This window comes from Psammomys obesus, unplaced genomic scaffold, assembly GCF_907164565.1.
Source record: "Psammomys obesus unplaced genomic scaffold, mPsaObe1.curated_primary_1811, whole genome shotgun sequence".
NCBI classification, from domain to species: Eukaryota; Metazoa; Chordata; class Mammalia; order Rodentia; family Muridae; genus Psammomys; species Psammomys obesus.
Window position 1 is genome coordinate 5576567 of NW_026596460.1, and position 27122 is coordinate 5603688.

General features: G+C 38.9%; 2 protein-coding genes across 2 annotated transcripts; both read right to left on the reverse strand.

Moving 5' to 3' along the window:
- Positions 1-975: 975 nt before the first annotated feature.
- LOC129669943 (prolactin-inducible protein homolog) lies at positions 976-6587 on the reverse strand. The gene is made up of 4 exons (XM_055598320.1): positions 6493-6587; positions 3514-3616; positions 1422-1533; positions 976-1103 (listed from the first exon to the last, which is right to left on the reverse strand). The coding sequence occupies exons 1-4, from the start codon at positions 6585-6587 to the stop codon at positions 976-978; spliced, it is 438 nt and encodes a 145-aa protein (XP_055454295.1).
- Positions 6588-21896: 15309 nt separating this feature from the next.
- Positions 21897-26904, reverse strand: LOC129669944 (prolactin-inducible protein homolog). The gene is made up of 4 exons (XM_055598321.1): positions 26816-26904; positions 23032-23143; positions 22312-22426; positions 21897-22021 (listed from the first exon to the last, which is right to left on the reverse strand). The coding sequence occupies exons 1-4, from the start codon at positions 26902-26904 to the stop codon at positions 21897-21899; spliced, it is 441 nt and encodes a 146-aa protein (XP_055454296.1).
- Between the last annotated feature and the right edge of the window lie 218 nt (positions 26905-27122).

Sequence of the window (27122 nt, forward strand, 5' to 3'; positions counted from 1 at the left end):
TGGACTTGGAAAGAGGCAGGGAGGAGATGAGGGAGGGAGGGAAGGTTTGGGAGGGAATGAGGACGTGGGATACAGCTGGGATACAGAGTTAATAATATGTAACTAATAATAATAATAAAAAATGTATATATAAAAAAAGAAGATGTGGCAAGCATTTTGGAAGCATGGTTGTTAAGTGTCACTGTATTCTTGATAGAGAGAGCATATTGGACTGGAAAACAGAGCATGCAAGTATTATCGGTTATCATCACTTCTAATTTTTGAACATACTGCAAGATCAGGTATGTAACGTAAAGTATTTGACAAAGTATTGCCAGGCCATTTTCCAAAAGCTTCAACCTTCAGTGGCTACATGCTTCCAGCAGACCTTTGTTTCATACTAAGACAGTATGTCACTCAACTCTTTGAATTTTTCTTATGCAAGAAAGTCAATGGCACAACACAAAGAATGACTTGTTATCCAAATGCATCAGAAACTCCGAGTCTTTTTCTGGTCAGTAGATGAAAAGAAGAAAGGTATAGATTAGATAGTGTGGAGGGACAATTGGATGTAGTTGAAATTAGTGGTAGAAGAACTTGAATTCTTTCCTCAGTTCTACACTGAATTTTCTGTGTTACTCTGCAAACAGCTGCTCTTCCTGTATTTGGGCATTTTCTCTTCTGTGCTAAGTGGTAAGAACTAGTTCTGACCTCACTCACTAAAATTCAAATGCTTATTATGTCATTTTTGTGAGGGTGTCCTGGAAAAACATTGTTAAAGAAACATTTGGCTATCTGGGCAGATAGAGCAGTAACTTAGGGAGAAAATTCAGAAAGTTCATTGTGAAGTTGTAGAAGTTTATTTATCACACAGATATTTTACCAGAGTTCATTTCACTCAATTTTATTTTACTTCAGATATGCATACATGAAAGGAACACTGTTCCCTGCAGGTAGTTTGGTCACATAGATCTGGAATGGGGGTCATCTTCTAGTTCATGTTGTTACAAGGATTTCATGTGAAACAGTCGTTGTGTAGGAAGTTACTGGGAATATGTCTTCATCATCAGGACATATGTTCTCAGTTGTAACAACTTCTGCCTTTCCTATTAAGACAGTATTTGCTACAGGAAGGAAAGCAGAAGTATTAAATCATGAACTCCATATAGCTTCATCCACACTCCCTCCTGGTTTTAGCATAGTCTAATTTTATTACTGTATTCAATGTAAAAAGAAATTGCTGTGTAAATTCTCTTCCCTTAGTTTCAGTGTCTTCTCTCCCCTCATTCACTTTCATTGTGGTTTCTCATCCATATTCCAGTCACTTTTCCTCTTTTCTTCCTATTACAACCTGGTTTCTCTTATTTTCTTCTAACACTAATACATCCTGACATTCACTGTTATCCAACATTCATAAGTAGGTAGGAAATGTTGCCACTTACCAGAGATTTGAATGTCCCAGAAGTAGTTGTTTAAGCTACAAATGCAAGCAGTGTAAGTTGCGTGAGCTGAAAGGTATGTAATGTTTGGATTGTCCTCAATACTGACTTTCACCTGAGTAAAGAAAGCAGAAAAAGGTTAGTGTCAATACAGAGAAAGCAGCCTGGGATTGACCATTAAACAAAATAATCAATTAACAGGAAAATATGGGGAAGAGAGGACTAAGTATTTGCTCTTGGGTATCAGGATATTCTAGATGCTTAACATATTTTCTTGAATTTATGTGTCAAACTTAAATTTTGCCCCCATCCAATGTAAGAAAAAAACCAACAGATTCTTGCTTTTGTTATTGGCATACTGAAAAACTCATTTAAAAGTTAGGTGTTTTTTTTTTTTGTGTTTTTTTTTTTTTTTTTTTTAGAGTTGTCAACATTACATTCAATATTACATGTATCCATCTAATGGAATGAAACTATATATGGGTCTCTCCCCCCCCCCCCCCCCCAGCCCCGGGTGTGTGTGTGTGTGTGTGTGTCCCAAAGAATAGTGGAGCTGCATTATGTTTAGGACATTAGTTGGTTTTCATCTAGCCTGTGGTTGAAGATCTCTAAATCAGAGTCAAAAAGGAATGATACAAAGTTCTCAAGAACCAAGAAGGGTTTTAAGTTCATAGCCACAAGGTTGTCTACTCTGCTGTGGTGAACTGAGTATGACAAAGACTAATAAGCAGAGGTTATAACTCCAACTCTCTGATTTTGAATTTCTAGCTTTGTGATAGAGTACTTGTTACACTGATTTTCTTTCTGTGATTGTGAGATAAAAGTATTGAAACCCATGTTACTTGTTGTGGGTCTCTGAATTTTCTTGGTGGAAAGTATCATTTTAAACTTAAACTAACATGTTTATTGTACAAATAGAAACAGTCCCAGATTGAAAAATTCTTGGCTAGTATTTTAGCATTGTTTCTCTTCATCCAAAAGATATAAATCTTCTAATCAATGGTCAGATATAAGTAATGACCTCTTCTGCAAGGGTTAAGCAACCTACTCTGGTAAAAACCTACTAGAGAGAACTTTAAAGTATCTGCTGGACACCAGATCAAAAAGCATTTCTAGCATCATTTTTATTTGTGTATATAGCAGGGACTGTTGTGTTTCTGTTATAGCTTTTGGCACAACTTAAAATTTTCTTTCCTTCTTTGTAATTATATTTTTAATTCAGTTTTTTAAAAAAGATTTCATTTTAAAAAATTTTATGTGTGAGAATATGTGTGTGTTCTTGATGTCCACAAAGACCATAAGATGATGTCAGAGGCCTTGCAACTGGAGTGATGGAGGGCTGTGAGCCACCCAGGATGCCCTGAAGGAGCTACAAGTGGTCTTAAACCCTGAACTGTTATCTCCAGACCTCAAACTTTCTTCTGGTACCTCTTTTCTAAGAGACAAAAGAGATAATGTTGTAGGAAATGTTAAAGAAATTGAGCAAGAGGTAAAGAGTTTGGAATAATTGAAGAAGAAAGTAGACCCAGAAATGAAGGTTGAGACAGTGCATATCTGTGCTTTGGGGGAGGGGGAGACAAGTAAACACTCACATTGAGGGACAACACAAGGTCACCTCACTCCTATATTTCTTACATCTGCCTAAGTATCCTGATCTGTATCTTCTTGACTGTGCATCTTTACTGCATGAGGTGGAGTCAGGAGATGAGTAGAGGTAGGAATGTAAGTCCAATAGCATTTCCTGGTCACTGTCACTCAGTCATTTTTATCTTTGCTTCATTGCCATCTTATGTGATTTTTCACTCTTCCAATAATTTTTCCTCTAAATTTTCATCTTGTTTGTTTGTGAAGACTCTTAAGCCCTACTCACCAAACTCCTTCGCAATCTTATTACTTTACCTTTAGGACGGAATTTGTAACACATCATTTCCAACACAATTTATCTGAGTTTCAAATCCATGTACATAGAAAAACTTAAAAGGGCAATATTTGAAAAAATAATAAATCATTGAAATTTCTTTGTTATAGTACAAAGAATGAGATAAAATGAGATAAAAAACATTTATCTCATGTTAACACTCAATTATTCACTTACCACCATACATTTTTTCACATTATTTTGAATTGTGAGTTTTACTTCAAGCTTATTTGCCTCATCTATCAGAGAAACATTAATATCTATTGAAAGTAGATTGATCCTGTATAGGTAGAAAAGACAGAAACACAAAATCACATGAATGTAAAAATCTCAGGTTGTTTTTGTATAGAAAGGCAAAGAAAGCACCTGGGTCAACTGTTGGGAAATGCTTGTAAAGTTCAACACCTTACTCAGGAAGGACCTTTTGCTCGTGATTTCTCTCAAAGTAGTCCATGTTTCTAGCCAACACACACAGCCAACAGGGAGAAGCAAATGTAGTTCAGTGGGAAGCTGGGTTGGCAATGTTAACTTCTCTTTTTCTGTCCTCATTCCATGATGGAAGTTTGTGATCACAATCTACTTTGGGGTACTCAAGTTTCTGTTTTCCATCTACAATTATCGAAAAATTCTCCAGAACTCTCTTTCTTCTAAAAGAAGAATTGACCATATAATGAACCTGTCTTTACAGTAACAACTGATTCATTTCAATTTTTTTTTTTATTCAGTTTACTGGTTTTTAGGTCTAAAGTAGGGGACATCAAAAATTGTAATTGATGAAAGTTAGATTTCCAACTCCAATCATCTTGATTTTGTTTTCTGTGTTGCTCAATCCTCCGATTCATTACAGAAATCTTCTTCTATGGCAGATAAAACTCCCTCCATTGTATCCATTCTTCAATTGAGAGACATCTGGGTTGTTTTCAGTTTCTGGCTATTACGAACAAAACTGCTATAAACACAGTTGGGAAAATGTTTTTGGTGTATGGTTCAGCATCTTTCGGATGCCCAGGAGTGGTATAGATGGATCTTGAGGTAGCACTATTCCTAATTTTCTGAGAAAGCTCCAGATTGATTTCCAAAGAGGTTGTACAAGTTTACATTCCCACCAGCAACAGAGGAGGGTTCCCCTTTCTCCACAACCTCTCCAGCATGTGTCATCCCTTGAGTTTTTTTTATCTTACCCATTCTGATGGGTGTAAAGTGAAATCTCAGGGTTGTTTTGATTTGCATCTCCCTGATGGCTAAGGACGTTGAACATTTCTTTAAGTGTTTCTCTGCCATTCTATATTCCTCTATAGAGAATTTTCTGTTTAGTGCTGTACCCCATTTTTTAATTGGATTACTTGGTTTTTTAGTGTTTATTTTTTGAGTTCTCTATATATTCTGGATATTAACCCTCTGTCTTATGTAGGGTTGTGAAGATCTTTTTTCTAGTCTGTAGGCTATTGTTTGGTTTTGTTGACAATGCCCTATCCTTTACAGAAAATTTTCAGTTTCCTGAGGTCCCATTTATTGAATACTACTCAGCAATTGAAAACAACAAAATCTTGAAAGTTACAGGAAATGGATGGAACTAGAAAAGATCGTCCTGAGGTAACCCAGAAGCAGAAAGACATGTATGACATATACTTACTTATAAGTGGATATTAGCCATATAATATAGAATAAACATACTAAAATCTATTATCCTAAAGAAGCTAAACAACAAGGAGGACCCAGGGGAAACCTCATACAGAAGGACAAACAGGATACACATCATAAGTAGGAAAAGGACAGGACCCTTCCACAGAGGGGCTTCTGAAAGACTTAGCTATTAGGGCATCAAGGGAGATACTGAGATTCATAGCCAAACTTTGGGCAGAGTACAGTGAACCTTATGGAAAAGGAGAAAAGAGGGAGATAGAAAGACCTGGAGAGGACAGGAGCTCCACAAGGAGACAAACAAGGCCAAAAATTCAGGGCCCAGGGGGTCCTGCAGAGACTGATACTCCAACCAAGGACTATGCATGGAAAAGACCTAGAACTCCTGCTCAGATGCAGCCCACATGCTGCTCCATTTCCAAGTGGGTAGCCTAGTAAGGGGGGCTGGGGCTGTCTCTGACATGAACTCAGTGGATGGCTCTTTAATCACTTCCCCCTGGGGGATGCAGCCTTGCCAGGCCACAGAGGAAAATGATGCAGCCAGCACTGATGAGACCTGAGAGGCTAGGGTCAGATAGAAGGGGAGGAGGACCTCCCCTAGAAGGAGACTAGGGAAGGGGCATAGGGGGAGGTGAAGGAGGGTTGGTGGGACTGGGAGAAGATGAGAGGTCTAGGCTGTGATACAAAGTGAATAAATTGTAATAAATAATAATAAATAAATTTTTAAAAACTTCCTTGAATGCTCCATGGATTCATTACCATCTGGTTGATTTTCCTTTCCCACATGCTAGTGGACCCTGGTTTCTCCCCTGTAACTCAATGCTTCCTTTTGGGCAAAAGTCATCAAGCCTTTTCTATAACATTTTCTCCTTGTAGGAACTGGAATCTGATATTTCATTCCCACTTTAGATATGGACATAGAAAATAGGTTTATCACACAAAGAACCTTGTATAAAGGAACAAGTCTAGAAGAGTAGGGTATATTAACAAGTTTCTGCATTTTTCTTTTGTTTAAACAAATCTTCTCCAGGTATTGTCAACAGAGCCCTAAATATTTAGAGTTGATGAGACATGGGTTTTTATGGTACAATTTATATACTTTTTTGTGGATAATTTATTAGATTTCTTTTTTGTTATTTGAGACAAGATGTTTGCCCTCTCCCCAGGGGAGTCTTCAACATGCAGTCCTTTGATTCCACACACCACATTGAGAATTAGAGATGAATTATATCCTATGCAGAGCTTACTCCCAAAATATAGGCCAAGGCTACCTCTCCTCTCATACTTGCGGTGTTGATGATAGTGAAATAATCAAGGCAGAAAAATCAGTTTGAACACAACCTTTTACTTGTTAAGCAGTCATTTGGTCTCAAGACAAAGGCTTGAGAAACTACATCTTGCCTCAGAGTTTAGAAAAGTGAAACACAAACCTAAAAACAGTGAGATCCAATATGTATCCCCATCAAAGTGAGAACATATTTCTAGGAAGTCGATGAGGAAAAAGGAGAGCCTTACCAATTGTCCTCACCATAGGCCGTCTCCAGAAGTAAGCACACAGTCAGGAGATGTATAACAGCTCGGGGCTGATAGAGAATTTGAAAAGAAGTCATCCTATAAGATTTGACACTTGTGAGTCTTGAGGATCTGAAACCCAGATCTGCCTTTTATTGGAATCAGGAAGACAGGAAAACAGGTGGGCAGACAGGTGTACTCACCTAAAATCATAATATTTCGGGATCTTGTTTGTTCTTCTGTAACAAAGTCAATTGGCATTCAGCTGGAATGTCAAAACGGATTATAGTGAATAAATAAAGAGATTTTCTTTTTTTGTCAGTATGAGATTAGAATGTTCTTGGGTTATTAGTATTGTGTCAGTTCCAATTTTTCTGAATAGGATCTGTTTTTTGTTTGTTTTGTTTTTGTTTTTTTCAGGGGAGGCATTTGCTTCCTAACCTGCTCAGAAATTAGTGTTTCCTATTCCATGATACTCTTTGAGATAGACTGCTGACATTACAGGATCTGGAGATGTTCCATGGTTCAGATGGCATCTGCTTCCTTTGCCTTTTATTTTTATCAGTGTTGCCTATGGATCGGGTGGGGCTACTGTCAAACACCAGAAACCATGATTCACTAAGTTTACTTTTTTATACACACATTAAATGAGGCACCTTACTTCCACACCCCTTACACTTTTTTGTTATATGTAAGGGTTTTTTTTGACTGTTCATTCTCTATTGTTTAAGTTGGCTGTTGTCAACTTTGTTTAATTTTGCAAAAAAAAAAAAAATTATATGTGTATTTCATTGACAGACTGTAATTTTTTAAGTTTCTATTGCATGAAGTTGAGGATTTCCTGGACCAACAAGTCATTCTTCAATAGCAGAGTCCTGAGAGAGTTCAGAAGATATAAAGAATAGAGGATAGAAAAAAATAAGAATGTTTGGAATCAGAACGTCTTGAAAAATATATGTCTTATGCCAAGCAATCTTATGAAGTACAGGTCTTAAATACTCTGCTGGAGAGACATCGGATGAAGTCAGCAGAAATGACCATATAAAGAGAGGAATTTAACAAGAAGCTTCACAGGCTAGTTTTTCCAGGGGTTCTCTCTTCATACCTCCAGACTCACGCCTGAGAAATAGGAGTGTGAAATTCAGCAGGATGCACGAGAATCACTAGGCAAGGAGATTCATCTAACTGAGGCTGTTTCCTGGGGGAAAGGCTTGCCTTTGGTACAGGCCAGAGTTCTAGAAAATGAGTAATATGAACTTTTACTCTGACCCAGTGAGATGGCAAGCCACTGTTTAAGTGTGCATGCCAGGACAAGGCTTCGTGAGAATGAAGGCCAAGCCCCAGCTGCAACGCCCTCTAACTCTGTGACAATTGAACTAATCTCTTGCTCCCACTTGGTCCAACTGTAAGATTAAAAGTTCCTCCCTTTGTCCATGTCTGGATATTATTAGATAAACAAATACTTCTTGAAGGCCACTTTCTTTGCTTTTTAAACTTGAGAGTGCCTGTCTACCTAAGACATCAATTGTATATATTGGAGTCACTTTTTATGTATCTACTTACCACAAAACACTCTTTATAGTCTGTTTTAAGTTTAATTTTCAAAGTGATCTCCTCATTTTCTTTTGCTGACATTAGAAGTTCTAAATCAAATATACTGGGTTTCAGAACCTTTCTGGGAAAAGGAAAACAGGGCACAGAAAGCAGAAACATTCATACGGGAGAAAACACTATTCTGTAATGAGGCAAGGGGTTAGAACAAAGAAAGGAAGGGTATAGTTTGAATCAACTGCTAAGCATTAGAATCTCCAGAAATCTTTGTGTGTCGGCTTTGAAAGTTTCTTTTGTTCAATTAAGAAACAAACATATTGTCTGAAATGGAGCATCCTTTTTACCAGTATAAATAACACATTTTATTTTATTTTTTGTTCAGTTTTATTTTTTTATATTAATCACATTATTTTACTTTATATCCCAGCCGTAGCCCCATCCCTCATTTCCACCCAAGCCCACCCTCCTTCCCTCATCTCCTTCCTGCACCTTTCCAAGTCCACTGCTAGGGGAGGTCCTCCTCACCTTCCATCTGACCCTAGCTTATTAGGTATCTTCAGGGCTGGCTGCCATGCCCTCCTCTGTGGCCTAGCAAGACTGTTCCTCCCTCAGGGTGGGAGGGGGGAGGTAAAGGAGCCAGTGGGGAAAAGCCTAGAACTCATTGGCACAGGAGACAACTTCCTGAACAGAACACCAACAGCACAGGCTCTAAAATCAACATTCAATAAATGGGACCTCATGAAACTGAAAAGCTTCTGTAAAGCAAAAGACATTGTCATCAGAACAAAATGACAGCCTAAAGACTGGGAAAGGATCTTCACCAACCCTGTCTCTGACAGAGAGCTGATATCCAGAATATAAAAAGAACTAAAGAAATTAAAAAGCAATAAATCAAGCAAGTCAATTAAAAAATGGGGTATGGAGCTAAACAGAGAATTCTCTGTAGAGGAATATAGAGTGGCAGAGAAACACCTAAAGAGATGCTCAATATCCTTAGCCTTCATGGAGATGCAAATCAAAATGACCCTTACACCCATCAGAATGGCAAAGGTTAAACACTCAAGTGACAACACATGCTATAGAGGTTGTGGAGAAAGGGGAACCCTCCTCCACTGCTGGTGGGAATGTAAACTTGTACAACCACTTTGGAAATCAATCTGGCGCTTTCTCAGACAACAAGGAATAGTGCTTCCTCAAGATCCAGCTATACCACTCCTAGGCATATATCCAAAAGATGCTCAAGTACACAACAAGGACATTTGCTCAACCATGTTTGTAGCAGTTTTATTCGTAATAGTCAGAACCTGGAAATAACACATTTTAAACTGGAAAGTCTATCTACTGTTCACCCTAGAGTTGTGGTTCTCAATTTGTGGGTTGCAGCCCCCTTGGGAAGGTCAGATCCACAGGGGTTATTCAAGATCATCAGAGAACATGTATATTTACATTATGATTCACAACAGTAGCAAAATTACTATCTGTCTTATAATTGTAATATGATTAGGAGTAGTTATCCCCAAACCACTACCAATAATATAGCTGAGAGAACTAGGCAAGTTCTGAGCTCTTTGGATGATGGGGAAGTATAACCATAGTCCCTGACAGCGTGGTGAAGTTCGTGTTTGTTACGCTCTTCTGTACTTCAGGAGTAAGAGTAAGTTATTCAGATGCTCAAAGTCTCTAGAATGAGATGTTGCTTTCTTTGGTTAGAATTACATAGTTACATTCTGGAATCAGACCTTTCAGCATTAAAAATGTTCAGTAACTTTCCACAGCTTGGTAAAAGGCATCTTGGAGGATAATGACAAGGACTCCGTCCACTGGAACAGAACTCCAACTGTGTCGCAGAGACATCCTGGCACAGGAGTTTTTTTTTTTTTTTTTTTTTATACTGACATAAATATAGACAAATGTTGATTAAATATCTTCACTTTAGTGGCAATAGGATTGGTTTTGGAAACTCCTCTGGCCTGTGCACCAAACGGCAAGCATTTGATCACTGTTACAGTTTTCTCAGCTGCTACCCTCACTGTGCTGATGAAAATGGAGAAACAGAATGCTGCACATGCTGCAGGAGAGTCTGTTCTTACTCATTACCCCTGGGCTAAGCTACAAACAGAGACCAGGAAAACATACTTACTTTTAGTGTCCCATAGCAGACAGAGTGTTAAGCCCTATGGGGTTTTCCTTTTTTTTTTTTTTTTCCTTTTTTGAACTCTATTTCAGTGTAATAATTCTTTCATTGTGAATATATAAAATAACAGGTTTAACAATTACGTTTTAGATCAATGAATATCAGTGTATGCTGCTCTTATGCCCTCCCTGCTACCCTTTCTCCTCATCCTTCTCCCTTTCTAGTGGGTCATTCTTCTCCCCACAAATAAGGCCCCTTCTGTTTTATTCTGCTTTCATAGTACACACACACACACACACACACACACACGCACACACACAGCGATACACACACTAAATAATTCTGTTCCAGTTCTATAAATGACATGTAATAATGTCTTCAAAATATAATTTATGACAAAAGTTGATGACAATGTCATTCTCTTGCCAATATTATTGTAGAGAAACCCTCTCTGGCAGGTAGCTCCTAAGAAAAAAATATGAACCAAACTTATGCTGCTTTCAGCCAAGAGCAACCCAGCAGGTTTAAGAGACTAATTATATATCACAAACACGTAAAAACCCTACTTACTAAATGTACTCAAGAGGCTTCCAAGAGAGGTGAACACTGACACAAAAGGAAGGGATGGAGGACTAAGGTGAAGCTTGTCTCAGGCTAGAAAAAGGTGACACTGAGTCTAACATGAACACAAAGACCCAGATAAAGAGTGGCCGCATAGGGGGGTCACAGAAGGCAGCACACATGGGCATATGGCAGTCCATGGCAGAGTTCTAAACATTCTCTGCGAAGTCCCTCACTGCAATTTGTAGTCATATTTTGCAGTCAGTTTCTAATTTCATGCCATTTTACAAATGGTCCAACTGAAACACAAATTCCCAGCACAACTTATAAGAGAGTAACCAATGGAGCCAAATTTGGGGTCAGGATTTTTGCAATCTGAAAGTTTTGATTTATAGTATTAAGCAGCCTCTTTCAGAGGCAGAACACAAACTGACAACTATAAAATATAGAGGATGTTGAAAGAGGTGCCAACAAGGAAGGAGCCTTGAGGTTTTCCATTAACTCAGAGTAAATACACATTGTGAGTTGTGTCAGATTTTAAACTCAGAAAGTCTGATTCTAGAGCTGGAGTGTTGACTCACTACATTGCCTACCCATGAGAATAAGCTCCAACGTTGGTAACTGGGAAACCTGGTCTCCAAAATCAACTAGTCTCAGACCAGAGTCCATATCCGCATAGTATTTGCCTATCCTCCTCTTGATGAAGAAATATACATACATACATACATACATACATACATACATACATACATACATACATAATTCTATTGTATTTATTTATTTTCTCCCTTCCTCTCTTCCTTCCCCTTCTTTGTGTGTGCATTTGTGTGTACATGTGACATAATGTATGTGTGATGATTAGAAGACCACTTGTGGGAGGGAGTCTGCTCTCTTCTTTCATCATGTGTGTCCTAGGAATTGAACTCAGGTCCTCAGCTATGGTATCAAGACCCTTACCCACTGAGATGTCTCACCAGCCTTTCCACTATTATATAATTTAAGGAAAGGTAATTGGGTTTGCTGATGACTGCTTCTGACCCCAGGATTTGGAAGGTGGAGGGAGAAAAATAAGAAGTTCAAAGTCATCCTTAGGTATATAATGAGTTAAGGACAAGTTAGGATTGTCTCAGAAATGGCTAAATAGAGGGAGTGTGGGGTTGGGGAGGGAATGAGGGAGCGGGATACAGCTGGGACACAGAGTTAACAAAATGCAACTAAAAAGAAAAATAAAATTTAAAAAAAACATATAATGTTTAAAACAAGAAACACACAAGTTTTAATAACTTGTTCATATCATTCAGCCAAAGAATGACAAAACTTCTATTCTGTGAATAAGGAGTTGGTACTTACAGTCATGACTCTATTTCTTTTTACCTACTGAGTGAGAAGGTGAATGTTATAATATTCAACTCACACAAAGGATGCAGTGGGATTATGGAGAATGAGAGTTTTCTTTTGAAGTTTTGCAGTGTGAATCAGAACTGGTCTGAGAGAAACATGAATACGATTCTGTGTGTGGGGTGTGTGTGTGCATGCATGTATGTGAGATTGTGTGTGGGGGCTCATGTGCAGACGACAGTATGCTAATGCCTTCATGGATTAATATTAAAATCAGAGACTTAAAATCAGAAATTCATTTGTAGCTTCCATAAAATTTCTTAAAAGACACCCCAGCTTTTAGAAACAGTATTTGTCCTGTTTCTCAGGTTATTCTGGGCAGCAGAAACTTAGAAAAAGGAGAACAAGAGAATGAAGGCTAGAAGAGGATGTTTTATTTACTCTTCTTTTGTCCGGGCCAAAAGTACTCAGGAAAGTTAGCTTAAGGAAGTAAAGGCTTATTTTGGCTCACAGTTTGAGGACACAGTAGGAAGGCATGGTGCCAGGAGGGTCAGGCAACTTCCCCCTTCTCCTCTTACGTTATTAGGATTGCTCCAGCTCCAATTTTTCTGAATAAGATCTGTTTTGTTTTTTCCTTTTGTCTTGCTTTTTTTGGCATTTGCTTCCTAACATGCCTTCACTCTGGAGATGTTTAAAATTTGATCACTTCCTGTTCTCTGCTAGATTCTAGAAAATTTTGCCCCATTATAACTCAGAGAACCCCCAATTCAAAATTTTTTCTGCATTTGAGTAATGACTCCGTATATTATTGTTACTCAACTCTTCTGATTTGTGTCCTGTATTAAATGGTAGTCCTTCCTGTCATACAAATTAAATTTCTTAAAATTTCAAGGCATATAATTATGAAGAAGTCACATGTGAATAAGGGCTGCAGATATATTTGATATAATTTTAACCATATCATCAGAGAACAAGAACTTGGACAGCTTTGCTTCTTGTGGGTTTGTTCTTCCAAAGAAAGAAAATGTTTTCACCTTAGATGTTAGGGAGTATATTTCAAGAGCTTCTAGCAAAGGTCTTGTCATTCTAGTTCTCTGAGTCTATAACTTCAGTTACTCCTTGGTCTGTTCTGTCCATGAATGGGGAGTTCAGGTATGGAGAGAGATGCAGACTCCATTTTCAAAGTTAATGTGTAATCACCTCCTGCTGTAAGAATATGTAAGCTGTAGAATTTCCAGAAGAGTTACAGTGACTAGGTGATCTATATATTTGAAAACCTACCATTGAAATTTGGGAATCTTTGTTATCCCATAATAGAGAGCACGGTGATATCCAAGAGTAGATGGTTGGGATAGCCCAGAAATCAGTGTTTCTTATTCCATGATACTCTTAGAGATAGACTGCTGAAGTTACAGGATCTGGAGATGTTCTATGGTTCAGATGGCATCTGCTTCCTTTGCCTTTTATTTATTTATTTATCTATTTATTTATTTATTTATTTATTATTAATTACACTTTATTCACTTTGTATACACCTATAAGCCCCTACCTCCTCCCCTCCTGATTCCACCCTCCCTTCTTCACGAATGCCCCTCCCCAAGTCCACTCTTAGGGGAGGTCCTCCTCTCCTTATTTCTGATCTTAGTCTATCAGATCTCATCAGGAGTGGCTGCATTGCCATCTTCTGTGGCCTGGTAAGGCTACTCCCCCCTCAGGGAGAGGTGATCAAAGAACAGGCCAATCAGATTATGTCAGAGGCAGTCCCTCTTCCCATTACTATGTAACCCACTTGGACACTAAACTGCCATGGGCTATGTCTGTGCAGGGGTTCTAGGTTATCTCCATACACAGTACTTGGTTGGAGTATGAGTCTCTGGGAAGACCCCTGTGTTCAAATTTCTGGTTCTGTTGCTCTCCTTGTGGAGTTCCTATCCTCTCCAGATCTTACTATTTCCCACTTCTTACATAAGATTCCATGCACACTGCCCAAAAGTTGGCCATAAGTCTCAGCACCTGCTTTGATAGTCTGCAGGGCAGAGCCTTTCAGAGGCCCTCCGTGGCGGGTTTCTAGCTTTATTCCTGTTTTCTTCTTCTTCTGATGTCCTTCTTCTTTGCCTTTTGGGATGGGGATTGAGCATTTTAGTCAGGGTCCTCTCTCTTGATTAGTTTCTTTAGATGTACAGATTTTAGTAGGTTTATCCTATATTATATGTTTATATGAGTGAGTATATGCCATGCATCTGGGATAGCTCACTCAGGATGATCCTTTCCAGATCCCACCATTTACCTGTAAATTTCATGATTGCCTTCTTTTTAATTGCTGAGTAGTATTGCATTGTATAGATGTACCACAATTTCTGTATCCATTCTTCAGTTGAGGGGCATCTGGGTTGTTTCCAGCTCTGGCTATTACAAATAAAGCTGCTACAAACATGGTTGAGCAAATGTCCTTATTGTGTAATTGAGCCTTTTTTGGATATATGCCTAGGAATGGTATAGCTGGATCTTGAGGAAGCGCTATTCCTTGTTGTCTGAGAAAGCACCAGAACAAAAAAAAATTGAGCAAAGGGGTCTTTCCTGAGACTCATACTCCAACCAAGGACCATGCATGAGATAACCTAGAACCCCTGCACAGGATGTAGCCCATGGCAGTTCAGTGCCCACGTGGGTTCCATAGTAATGGGAACAAAGCCTGCTTCTGACATGAACCTATTGGCTTGCTCTTTGATCACCTCCCCCCTGAGGGGAGAGCAGCCTTACCCGGCCACAGAGGAAGACAATGCAGCCACTCCTGTAGAGACCTAACAGACTAAGATCAGAAGGAAGAAAAAGAAACCCTCCCCTACCATTGGACTTGGGGAGGAAAGTGTGTGGAGAAGGGGGAGGAAGGGAGAGATTGGGAGGGGAGGAGGGAGGGAACTAGAGAGGGGATACAAAGTAAATAAAGTATAATTAAAAATAAAAAAAGCAAAAAAAATACGTATAAAAAACTGAGCAGAAAAAATAGAGTGAAGGTAAGTGTAAAATTAAAAAAAAAAGTACATTTTCAGCATCCAGCCACTTAATTATATAAGATTTACTCATTTAACATTTGACACATTCTCTTTTATCTTCCATAGAGATGTATTTTTATTAAATTCTGTATTAACCAAATATTATCCTTTCTTTTCCTTTTTTATTTTATGAGAACCATAATTTATTTAAGTATGTCTTAATCGACATATACTATGAATTTTTTTTCTGACATTACTCTTTATGTAGTCCTGTGTGTCCTAGAACTCGATATGTAGGTTAGTTTGGTCTGGAACTTGCAGAAATCTGTCTGCTTCCACCAAGTGAGTTCAAGGATTAAAGGCATCATCACACTAAAATGGTTCATTTAATTTTTTTAATTTATTTAATTCCTTTACAGACTGACCCCAGCCACTTCCCTCCTCTCCTCCTTGTCCTACCCTCATGCCTCCTCTCCCATTCCTTCCTCTCCTATGCAAAGAAGGGGAGGCCCCCCAAGGGGTACCAACTTATCCTGGTACCTCAAGTTGCAGCAGGACTAAGAGCATCCTCTCCCACTGAGGCCAGACAAGGCAGCCCAGCTAGGGAAGGGGATCCAGAGGCAGACAACAGAGTCAGAGAGAGCCACTACTTCCACTGTTAAGGAACCCATCTATATGTTGACCAAGCTGCACGTCTGCTACATATGTGTGTATGTGTGTGTGTGTGGGGGGGGTCTAGGTCCAGCCCAAGCATGTTCTTCGGCAGGTGGTTCAGTCTTTTCTAAAGTTTACCACAAATTTACTTAACTGGAAAACTCTTCCCACAAACAGTTATATACAATGGTATGTTGCCTGTACAATAAATGCCCAGGTGTCTAATCACCATATCAAAGAGAAATATTTGTGTACAGTTTGTACATTGGGTTTTCCCAACAGTCTCCATAGTTTTACATTTGAATACCAATAGATGTTTGAAGGGTCTTATTTCCCCACAGACCATTTACCATATATTGTGTCTTGAAGCATTGTGTTCAGTCATACAAGTGAAAAGTATTTCAGAACACTTTTAATAATTTTTATTAAGAGAAAAACTATATATTAAGAGAGTTCTTATTTATCTTCTTGACATGTAAGGAACATTTCAATGTTTTTAAGTTGACTAATATTGAAAAGATTAGTCTTATTGGTACAAAAAAATATTATTTTTATCTCTGTACCCTTACAAACAACTGTCAAATTTAAGAGTTGTAAATATTTGTATGACAATTTTTAATAAATTAGGTAAAAATATCCCATGGAAAAAAATCATGTCAGTTGAAGTAAATGACTCAAGTATAAGTTTTCTTAATGTTTTTTAAAAGATATTCTACATTTGTATTGATTTAAAGTAGATCTGATAGTTTATCTCTTTTAATTTCAAAGATGTATTTTTGTTTTTTTGATTTCCAATTCTATCTATTTTCATCAACTATAATTCTTTTTGCAGATTGTGGTAAAATTTTTCTCCACTTGTCTGTTTATCTCTGGTTTCCATGATGGTACATGTTGTGATTCAGTAGGTGCAGAGGCACTGGGACAATTTCTAGAGGCCATGCCACCGCATGTCTGGCAAACGGCAGGGTCAGTCTCCCATGATCAGGCCCTCAAGGCCAGCTCACCCACATCCACACCATCAGGGCCATCTCTACTGTGCTGCTCAGGCCCCGTGTCACACCTCTCTCCCCAGTGTTCTACTTACCGACGGACTGGGTCAGCTCTCCAGCTCTCATACCCTCGGGCCAGCACTTTCATGCTGCCCAGAAGTGTGGTGGGGTCAGCTCTTCTGGCCTGTTACAGGTTGTGAGGAGCAGAGTGATGATGAGCGGAGAGGGGGCATTTCTACCCCACCCACAACTCCTTATGGCTGGACAGAGGCGGGTACTGCGGTTCTCATGCCATCGGCTGCTCACTGACACTATGCCACTGGGCTAGAACAGATTCAAATCACTGGGATTTTGTTACAGAAGCATAGAGGGGAATTTATATATAGGATCAGATCATCAACACCTTACTAATGGCAAAATCAGTAAAGAAGAACCATTAAAGTAACTATTAATCTTCAGAGACCCTCCTGAGCCCCTCCCCATTTCATGACAAAATGTTGGTGTGCCTAGTCTTCTATGGGTATGTGCAGTAGTCAGAGCTGCTAAGAATTCAGGAATATGACGGGATGGCATGTCTAGAAGACAGTATCACAACACTTTACCCCATTCCTCTGGCTCTTACATTCTTCCTGTTCTCTATTCTATGATATTCTCTGAACTTTGGGCAGGGTGATCTCGTGACTTTGAGTATCTTCAGTTACTGTTGCCCACTGCAAAAAGAAGCTTCGCTGATCAATAGTGGTTGATGGAGATTGTTTGGCAAAAGAAATAGAAACTGAGGTATATAAAAAGACAATGATAGACCTCAAACACTTCTTTTTCCAGACATCCGTAGTGCTAGCTATGCAGAAAATCCGTATTTATGACTTTATACTGTTTTGGTTATCCCTTATAAGTAGAAACATATAGAATTTATAATTCTGACTTATATTATTGATTCTAGTGCCTTCCAGATTTGCAGGTAAATGGTGGGATCTGGAAAAGATCATCCTGAGTGATCTATCCCAGAAACAGAAAAACACACACGGTATATACTCACTCATATAGACATATAATATAGGATAAACTTACTAAAATCTGTACATCTAAAGAAACTAATCAAGGGGAGGACCCTGACTACAATGCTCAATCCCCACTCCAAAAGGCAAAGAGGATGGACTCCAAAAGAAGAAGAAAACAGGAAACAAGTTAGGAGCCTCCTACAGAGGGCCTCTGAAAGGCTCTGCCCTGCAGACTATCAAAGCAGATGTTGAGACTTATGGCCAAACTTTGGGCAGAATGCAGGGAATCTTACGAAAGAAGTGGGAAATAATAGTAAGAGCTGGAGAGGACAGAAGGTCCACAAGGAGAGGAACAGAACAAAATTTTGAGCACAGGGGTCTTTCCTGAGACTCATACTCCAACCAAGTACCATGCATGGAGATAACCTAGAACCCCTGCACAGATGTAGCCCATGACAGTTCAGTGTCCAAGTGGGTTCCATAGTAATGGGAACAGGGCCTGCTTCTGACATGAACTGATTGGCCTGCTCTTTGATCACCTCCCTCTGAGGGGGAAGCAGCCTTACCAGGCCGCAGAGGAAGAAAATGCAACCACTCCTGATGAGATCTGATAGACTAAGATCAGAAGGAAGGACAGGAAGACCTCCCCTATCAGTGGACTTGGGTAGGGGCATCTGTGGAGAAAAAGGAGGGAAGGTGGGATTGGGAGAGGAGGAGGGAGGGGTTTATGGGGGGATACAAAGTGAATAAAGTGTAATTAATAAAAATTAAGATAAAAAAGCAAAAAATTTTATTTTGAGATTACAATATAACTACATCATTTCCCTCTTCCCTTTCATCCCTCTAAACCTTCCACTATAAACTTGCTTGCTTGCTTTCAAATATATTGCCTTTTTTCATTGTTATTATATGTATATATGTATACAATATATTCCTAAATACAACATGATTAGTCTGTATATTATTTGTCCATATCTCTTAAGGAGTGACAGTTTTGTATTGGATAATTTGTTATTTCTTGAGGAAGATATTTTTCCCACTCTCAGCATTCTTTATTTGCCTATAGTGGTTTATGCATACATCAACCCCTGCAGCTAAGGCTCAGCAAATATTGATACATTTCAAGAGCCACAGGGTCATGAAGGTCAATTTGAGACTGTCTGCTCAGCATGCCAGAAGCTAAATTCATATGATTTTTTTTTAAAGAAAAAATAGTTATCCTTTATTGAATTTTTATGAAACAAATTCCTGTGCTGAGTTCCTTATAAGGATTATCTTTAAATGACCACATCCGTTGGAGCAAGCACTATGATTGCACTTTTATTTATTTATTTTTATAAATTCCTAAAATGTTTATTTTTATTCTTATTTTTTATATTATTTACAGTTTATTCACTTTGTATCCTAGCTGTAACCCCCTCCCCTATTCCTTCCAAATTCCACCTCCCTCCCTCATCTCCTCCTATGCCCCTATGATTTTAACAACATGATTGCCTAAATATGAGCAGAACAAAAAGAATAATAGCAGGCATGCAAAAATAGACAGGGGAAAGTCCATGAGATCTTCTATATTTATACATGCTGTTCATCAGTATGACAATTTCTTCTTTTAAGCAGGAGGGTATTTCAATGCGATGGTAACATGAAAGTTGTAGCACTTGGGTATCCTGATATGCTTCAGGATACAATACTAGTTCATAGGTTATTTAATAATTTTTTTGTTAGTAGAATCTCTATCATAGGAAGCAACAGACAGACACTGTAGATATCTCTCTAGAACATGTACATTGTAGCATGCAAGAACCATCTAACACAGAATATTTTATGCATTTAATAGATGGGGCATTTCATTTTGTAAAACTTAATTTTAACAAAATCATAGAAGAGCTAAGTAAACCCTATGTTTTAGAAGCAGTGTTTGTGGTTTTCAAGAATGTTTTATTTAACTATGCTTATTTTGTAGATAGAAAATAATTAGGACCAGACTAGAAATACCAAGTATGCTGCAAACAGTCTAAATATATAATATATAATAAATGTATATGATTATCTTTACTATAATTAAAGGTTATTAATTTTTAATGTAAAAAATAATAGATGTTTACTTTCTCACCTAGACTGTTCCAGATATTAAAAAAAATAGCTACAGAGACAGACATTGAGGACCTTAGATATACCTTTTTTGAGTTTTTATTTTATTATTATCATGTATTCATTTTGTGTCCTGGTTGTGGCCCCTTCCCTCATCTCCTCCTGGTCCCATACTCCCTCCCTCTCCCCAACTATGCCCCTCCACTAGTCAGCTGATAGGGGAGGTCCTCCTCCTATCTGACCCTAGCCTACCAGTTCTCATCAGGACTGTCTGGATTCTCTGTAGCCTTGTAAAACTACCCTTCCAGAGGGAGGTGCTCAAAGAGCAGGCAATAGAGTTTATTCCAGAGAATGTCCCTGCTCCCCTTACTAGGAGCCCCCATGGAGACTGAGCTGCCTCTGTGCTACATCTCAACAGGGTATCTATGTCTTCTCCAAATTACCTTTTAAATGTGGTTTTCTGAGGTTTTTTTTTTTTAAGTAAATACAAAATTGAAACTACAGAGCATGTAAATGATTATAGATACAACAACATGACTGATGGATGTTTGTAGTCTGTGACATAATAAATTTCTTCAGAATGGAAATAACCTACTCCAAGCAAGAAACCCCAAGCTAAAGAGAAGATTGTTCTTGGGCAATGTTTGATGAAGGTGCTGTAAAACAAGATATCAGGATTAAAAAGGACTTCTGCAAAGATATAAATAGCTATAAGAGCTCCTTAAGTAAACAGGAGCTTTAGCTATCATATTTTGCACATGCACTTGGTGTTGGTTCTCCAATAAGATCTCAAATAATCTCTTTGAACAACCTTCTTTCCCTTTCCTGCATTCTGATCCTCATTTAGGAGAACTGGCTTGGAGAGTGTGATTCCATGTTCTTGCCCAGACATACTCAGACTATTCTGATTCTGTCCCTTCCTGTAGCATCCTCTCTAGTCCTTCCGCTCATTCATGCCCAGCACCAGAGAGCTTGCCTGAAGAGAATATGATACTTTTTCATGTTTTGGGATCTTGAAGCCTACTTTACCATCTGCCAGGATTTTCTTCACTTACTTTGAACCCTTGCTCAGGCTTCGTTTCTATTACAAATCAGCAGAGGTCTTCTCTGAGGATGCAACTCAGGGCTCCCTGCTTTCATCTACAGTCAGCCACATTTGCTGTGCCTACACTTCATAAGAAAAAATGTATGCAGTGTTTGAGATAGTTATGGTTTCTTGTTTGTAACTGATTGAGAAGAAGCAACAGGCTGTGGCACAGTGGTACACATTCATGGTGAGGACCGCGATTGTCCACGACTACCGGTTTCAAATCACTCCTATCTCCTGGGATCTGAAGATGAAGCTCCTGGAGGTAAATGGGATGGAAAAAAGCCAAGCTCTATGCAGCTTGGCTCCCAGCCCTGTCTTTCTCTCTTATTTGTCTGAGTACTTAGACCACCACTTTGGTGACCTTTCTCCTATTTGAGAGTGGTTCTTTTCTTCCTTATTTCTGTTTTTTATTTCTTTAAAAGGTTTTGTGCATTTTTATGATTTCTGTGCATGGATAAGTGTGAGTGTTCTTGTGTCATGGCACACTCAGGAAGATCAAAGGATGGTGCCAACTGTTGGCGCTTGCCTTCTACCCAGGTTAGGAAAGTATCTTCATTTGTTCCTCACCACGTACACTGCAGTGAGTGTGCCCAGCTGTTCCTGTGGAAACTTCTCTATCTTCCTCCGGTCTCAGCATAAAAGCAATGAGATTATGAATGTACACAACAATTTCTGGCTTTAGGTGTGTTCTTGAGATTCAAACTCAGGTCCTAACATGCATGGCAAGTACCTTACTCACTGAGGTAACTCCCCAGCCATTTCTTTCTTTTTTTTATGTCAATGGATAATAAAAAAAATTGTAAAATATCAGCCATATATTTTTTTAAAGACCATGTACAAAATTTGAGGTACCTCATTGTCTTAGAGGATGGATTTTGGAGGCAACATGAATTAATACATGGAGAAGCTTATAAGAAGTTTATTTAACAGACTATAATCAGTATTTCAGTTAATTTTGCTCAGGGAAAATTACATTGGTTTTGAAAAACACATAAGAGGCTTCCATTAAATTTTGTGCACAGTAGCATAGACATAATACCTCCTTAAGCTGATAGGTTGCACTGCCACATCATTAGGGCAGATATTTTTTTCTGCAATGAGGTCAAGCACTACTGCAAAGTTTAGAGTTTCTGGAAGAGATAACAAAAAAAGTCATTCCTCAGATGTGATAGGGTCCTCCTATTTTCCTGCTAGGGCCAAATGACTGTTTCCTGGAATTTGATTTCCCCAAATCATTGCTAATCATTCTCCCTTTTAGTCCTTATCACACACTGCCTTCTAGAGATTAAAACGTAGTGACTGTCTTCATGGGCTTTCTTTCCACCCACTACCTTGCCTTTCTATGGTTCCACCTGGAAGTTCTGCCGCCATGTTTAGGTTTCTAATGTTTCCTCTTTGGCAGGTAGTTCCCTCTACTTACCTGGGATTTCAAAGTCCCAAAAGACGGTGATAGGATAATCATTACAGAGGCAGCGGGTTTGTATATAGTTGAAGGGACCTTCAATTGGCTTATAACTTACAAGGTAAGCTTTGACCTGGTGGGGAGAGATGACCTCTGTTAGCCCAGAAAAGAAGAGGGCAATACAAGAGACGAAATAGCTGAGATGGGGACTAAAGGCACAGGCACCTTATATTTATCACTATCATATCATTCATAGACTAGTTTGCCAGACTTTCTATCTTAACACCTTAGACGCATGCCTGAGGGGTCTGAGTGTGAGATTCAGGAGGATGCAAGTGAATCTAGTAGGTGAAGAGATTCATCCAACAGTGGCTGTTTCCTCGGGGAAGGCTTGTCTTTGGTACCAGACAGAGTTCTGGGAAATGACTCATGTGAAATTTTACTCTGTGACCCAGTGAGATGGCAGGCCAGCTGTTTAAGTGCACATGCCAGGACAAGGGTTTGTGAGAATGATGGCCAAACCCCAGATGCAGCTCTTCATTATTCTATGATAATTGAATAAATCTCCCACTTCCACTTGTTCCAACTGTAAGATTCAAAGTTACACCTTCTGCCCATGTCTGGCTGTTATTAGATAAGCAAATGATTTTTCAGTTCTTTCTAAACCTGCAAGTGCCTGTCAACCTTGGACATCAGACAATTATATGTATTGGAGTCTTTGTCTGTGTATTTACTTACCACCAAACATTCCTTATATTCTGTAGCAAGTTGAACTTCCACAGATACTGTCTCATTTTCCCTTACGAAATTTGTATATCTCAATTTAGGGATAAGTGGTTTACGAACAGCTCTGGGAAGAGAAAAACAGTGCACAGAGCATATGAGATGAAGTACTATTCTGGCATGAGACAAGGGGACAGAGTAAAGTAGAGAGTGACATAGATTGAGACACTTTCTTTTTTTGGGGGGGTTACAAAAGCCCTTTTATAAAGCCATTTTTAAACAAAACAAACCAAAAGGTTTACAAAGAAAAAGATACAGAAAAAGAGTAACTTGCTTCATGTCCCCAAAAGAGGAAAAAAAAATAATAAAGGGGACAATGCCAACATGCTCAATAATAAGAGATTCTTTTCCTTATTTTTTTAATACAAAATACAAGCAAAGGATACACATACTTAAAACAAGGTTCAGGAGCAGACAGCAGTCCTGGAAATCCTCCAATCAGAGCAAAGCAGGAGTTTGGTTTTTTGTTTATGCAAATGCATACAGACTGGGATATGTAAATGAAGTATCACACCAGACCACCACACAATTCTACCAATGCATGTTGCATCTATAATTTACGAACATGGTCAACAAAATCATGTTCATTTCAACTCAGTTTCATTTAAATTAAAGAAAAAAAACTTTAAATAAAGTGGTTACATTCAAACTTTAACTTCCTTAGTACCATGCTGATGCCACCATGACTGGTGACACTTTTTTAAATATGGGTTTTTTTAATTTTATGTCCATGAACATGCAGATGACAAGTGGAATTTTGGCCTACAGGTTGGAGAGGGGAACCATGTCAACAAAGCTCAGGCTAAGGGGCCACTCAAGAGTAGATTTTAATAGTCAACACACAGCTTTCTTGCTGCTGTAGGGTCAGTGCCCAGTGCCTATAACAGTTCTCTTTACGTGTAGCACCAGAAGAAATCCAAGCTAGGCACTTCATGGTGTGTAGAAGGAGGTCAAAAACAAGCAGTCTGAGGTTCTTGCCAAAGGGGAGGGAAAGTTGCTTTGGTTGCTCTTGGGGGTGGGATATTGTCATTTTCTTTGGAGGAACCTGCTGAGTTACTTGAAGATAGGAAGTTTGTTTTTTGAGTTTGGGATGTCAGACTGTCAGTAGCCATGTTTCTATTTCAACCTCCTTTTCCCTTTGTCTTAGAAAACAAAATACATAATTCTCATATCAAGTTCATATATTACACTTTTGTTCAAAGCCTAATTCACAGTGGTGCTGATTAGAATAACCACTATGAGGGCAGAATCCTGTATGCCTACCTGTTGCCATGCCACTGAGTAACAAACTGATGACATCTGAGCATGTTCTCTGTGGCTGTAGAGCATCACAGTGATGTAGACACTTTGTATATTGGGTGAGGGGGGTTTTCTAGATTATAGGGGAGGGTAAATAGTTTTGGGGTTTTTTGTTTTTGTTTTTTGTTTTTTTGTTTTTTTTTTTTGGTGGGTTGGGGAGTATAGTACTCAATTATGCCCTGAAAATAACATGTATAAACTGCTAAAGTGTATGGGTGTGGGTATGTGTGAGTGCGTGTTTGTAAATGTCTGGCAATTTAACCTTTGTCTTCTGGAAGTTAGTGAATTTTCTCCTTTTTCCTCTGGAAGAATTTGTTACAAATTTTGTAAATAAGAGCTACCTAGTTCGTTGACCATGAACATGTTGCAGCAAACCTTACCTGCTTCATTCTTGCAAGGCATAAGTCTTGCCAGGTTACACAGCCGCCACAATCTCAGTAATTGTTTGCCTTGATTCATCTTTTAGACTTAATTTGCCAGTCCTAAAAACTTCTAGTCTTCCTCGGTTTTAGTTCATAATCTTTCATTTGAGCAGAAAGGATCAGAGAGCTAGCCTATCTGTCTTAGGCTTTGGGCTGAGAGTCTGGCATCCTGTTCTTCATACTGCATGCATTGTGGCTAGATACATGATCAGACAACAGAGGGTTGGGCATTCTTGCAATACCTTAGCAGTGCTGAAATCTACAGCATGGTACTAAGGAAGTTAAAGTTTGAATGAGACACTTTCTAATCATCAGAATCCCAGGAAATTTTATGTGTTGGCTTTGACTATCTTCTTTTGTTTAATTTAACAACAACAATGTTGTTTAAATTAGAGAATCTTTTTCCCAGTTACAAATAACAAATTTTAAAGTAAAAAGGCTACTGTCTCATGCTATTTCCAAATACCTAACAGTAATGGTTCTCAACCCATGGGTTATGACCCAATTAGGGGTCAAATGACCCTTCCACAGGGGTCACATAAGATCAACAGAAAATATTTGTTTTTACATTAAGATTCACAATAGTAGCAAAATTATACTTCATGAATGAAAATAATGTTATGATTTGGGGTCGCTACAATATGAGGAATTGTATTAGAGATCACAACAGTATGAAGGAAAAGAATCACTGCCCTACAGTTGTTTTATTTACTTACTTATTTTTCATCTCCTTGACCACTGACTGGAACAAGAGAGTCAGTTCATTGTTCGGAGAAAACTTTATATCCACAGAAACATGGAAAGAATCATGGAATGCAGGATTTTATAAATCTTTGAAAACCATCCCTGATGAATGCTGGGTAGGGCCTAGGAATGTGTATATATCTTGGAATATATAAAATCTGCACCACAATTAAGAAAAAGAAACTGAGAGAAAAACCAGTGTACAGAGCATATAGGATGAAGCACTTTTCTGGTATGAGGCAAGGGGACAGAGCAAAGGAGGTAGTTACGCAGATTGAGACACTTCCTAAGCAAAGAGTCAAGTTTTCTCTTTAGTTTGCAAAGGCTGTTTGGGGCCAAAGGGATCATATCTTCTTTATAAAGAGCTTTGTCTAATGTCCTTCGGTGTTATGTGGTATACAAAAGAATTCTTAGACAGAATTATTCATAGCTCCATTTTCCTAGGGCAATCCATGTTAGATTTCCCTTCTTATACCAACAGTTCTAGGACTCACTTCCTAGGAAAGATACATGAAGACCAAGTGTCTTCAAAACTCCCATATTTGAAAGACCTGGAGGGGACAGGAGCTCCACAAGGAGAGCAACAGAACCAAAAGATCTGGGCACAGGGGTCTTTTCTGAGACTGATACACCAATCAAGGACTATTCATGGAGAAAATCTAGAACCCCTGCACAGATGTAGCCCATGGCACCTCAGTCTACAAATGGGTTTCCTAGTAAGGGGAACAGGAGCTGCCTCTGACATGAATTCAGTGGCTGGCTCTTTGATCACCTCTCCTGAGGGAGAAGTAGCCTTACCAGGCCACAGAGGAAGACAATGCAGCCACTCCTGATGAGACCTGATATTGCTAGGGTCAGATGAAAGGGAAGGAGCACTTCCCCTACCAGTGGACATGGAAAGGGGGCATGGGAGGAGATGAGACCTCTTACCTTTTCAAAGCAAACTGAGCAAAAATCTGAGCAGTGGATGAGAGAGAGAGAGAGAGAGAGAGAGAGAGAGAGAGAGAGAGAGAGTAAGACTACTTCTTTAGGAGCAACTCATCAAATACAATCGGGGTTTTATTTCTTAAACAAGCCTATATGTCCAGGAGAAATGTGAAAGGAATGCACGGAGCCTGCTAGAGAATACAGTATAACATGAGATCTATGAGAACCCCCAATGGTAGAGATCTTTACCACCTAAATAGCTAGACAAAAGTATGAAAAGTTTTCCAGGTCTGGAGGGGACTCCTTTCTATGGCTTTCCTGAAGAACAAAAGATGTGTTTTACTCACGTGGTTTCCTGGGCTTTGTTGATCCCCAGCTCTAGGCAGAGGACCAAGAAGAGGGTAGCAGCACTGAGCATGAAAGAGAGACCCTGCATGGTGGAGTATACAGGACACCAAAGCAGTAGTAGCATTGGTGCTCAGCACAGGTTTTATATACACATCAAGGAAGCAGAAACCGGGCAGACAGGTTCATGAATTCAATCACCTAATCACTCTCCTTACTCATGATCTTTCCTTCTTGGGGAAAAGTTTGTTTGTTTTTTTTGATGGGAAAAAATATTATCATTCAATTAAATTGTTACAATATATGTAA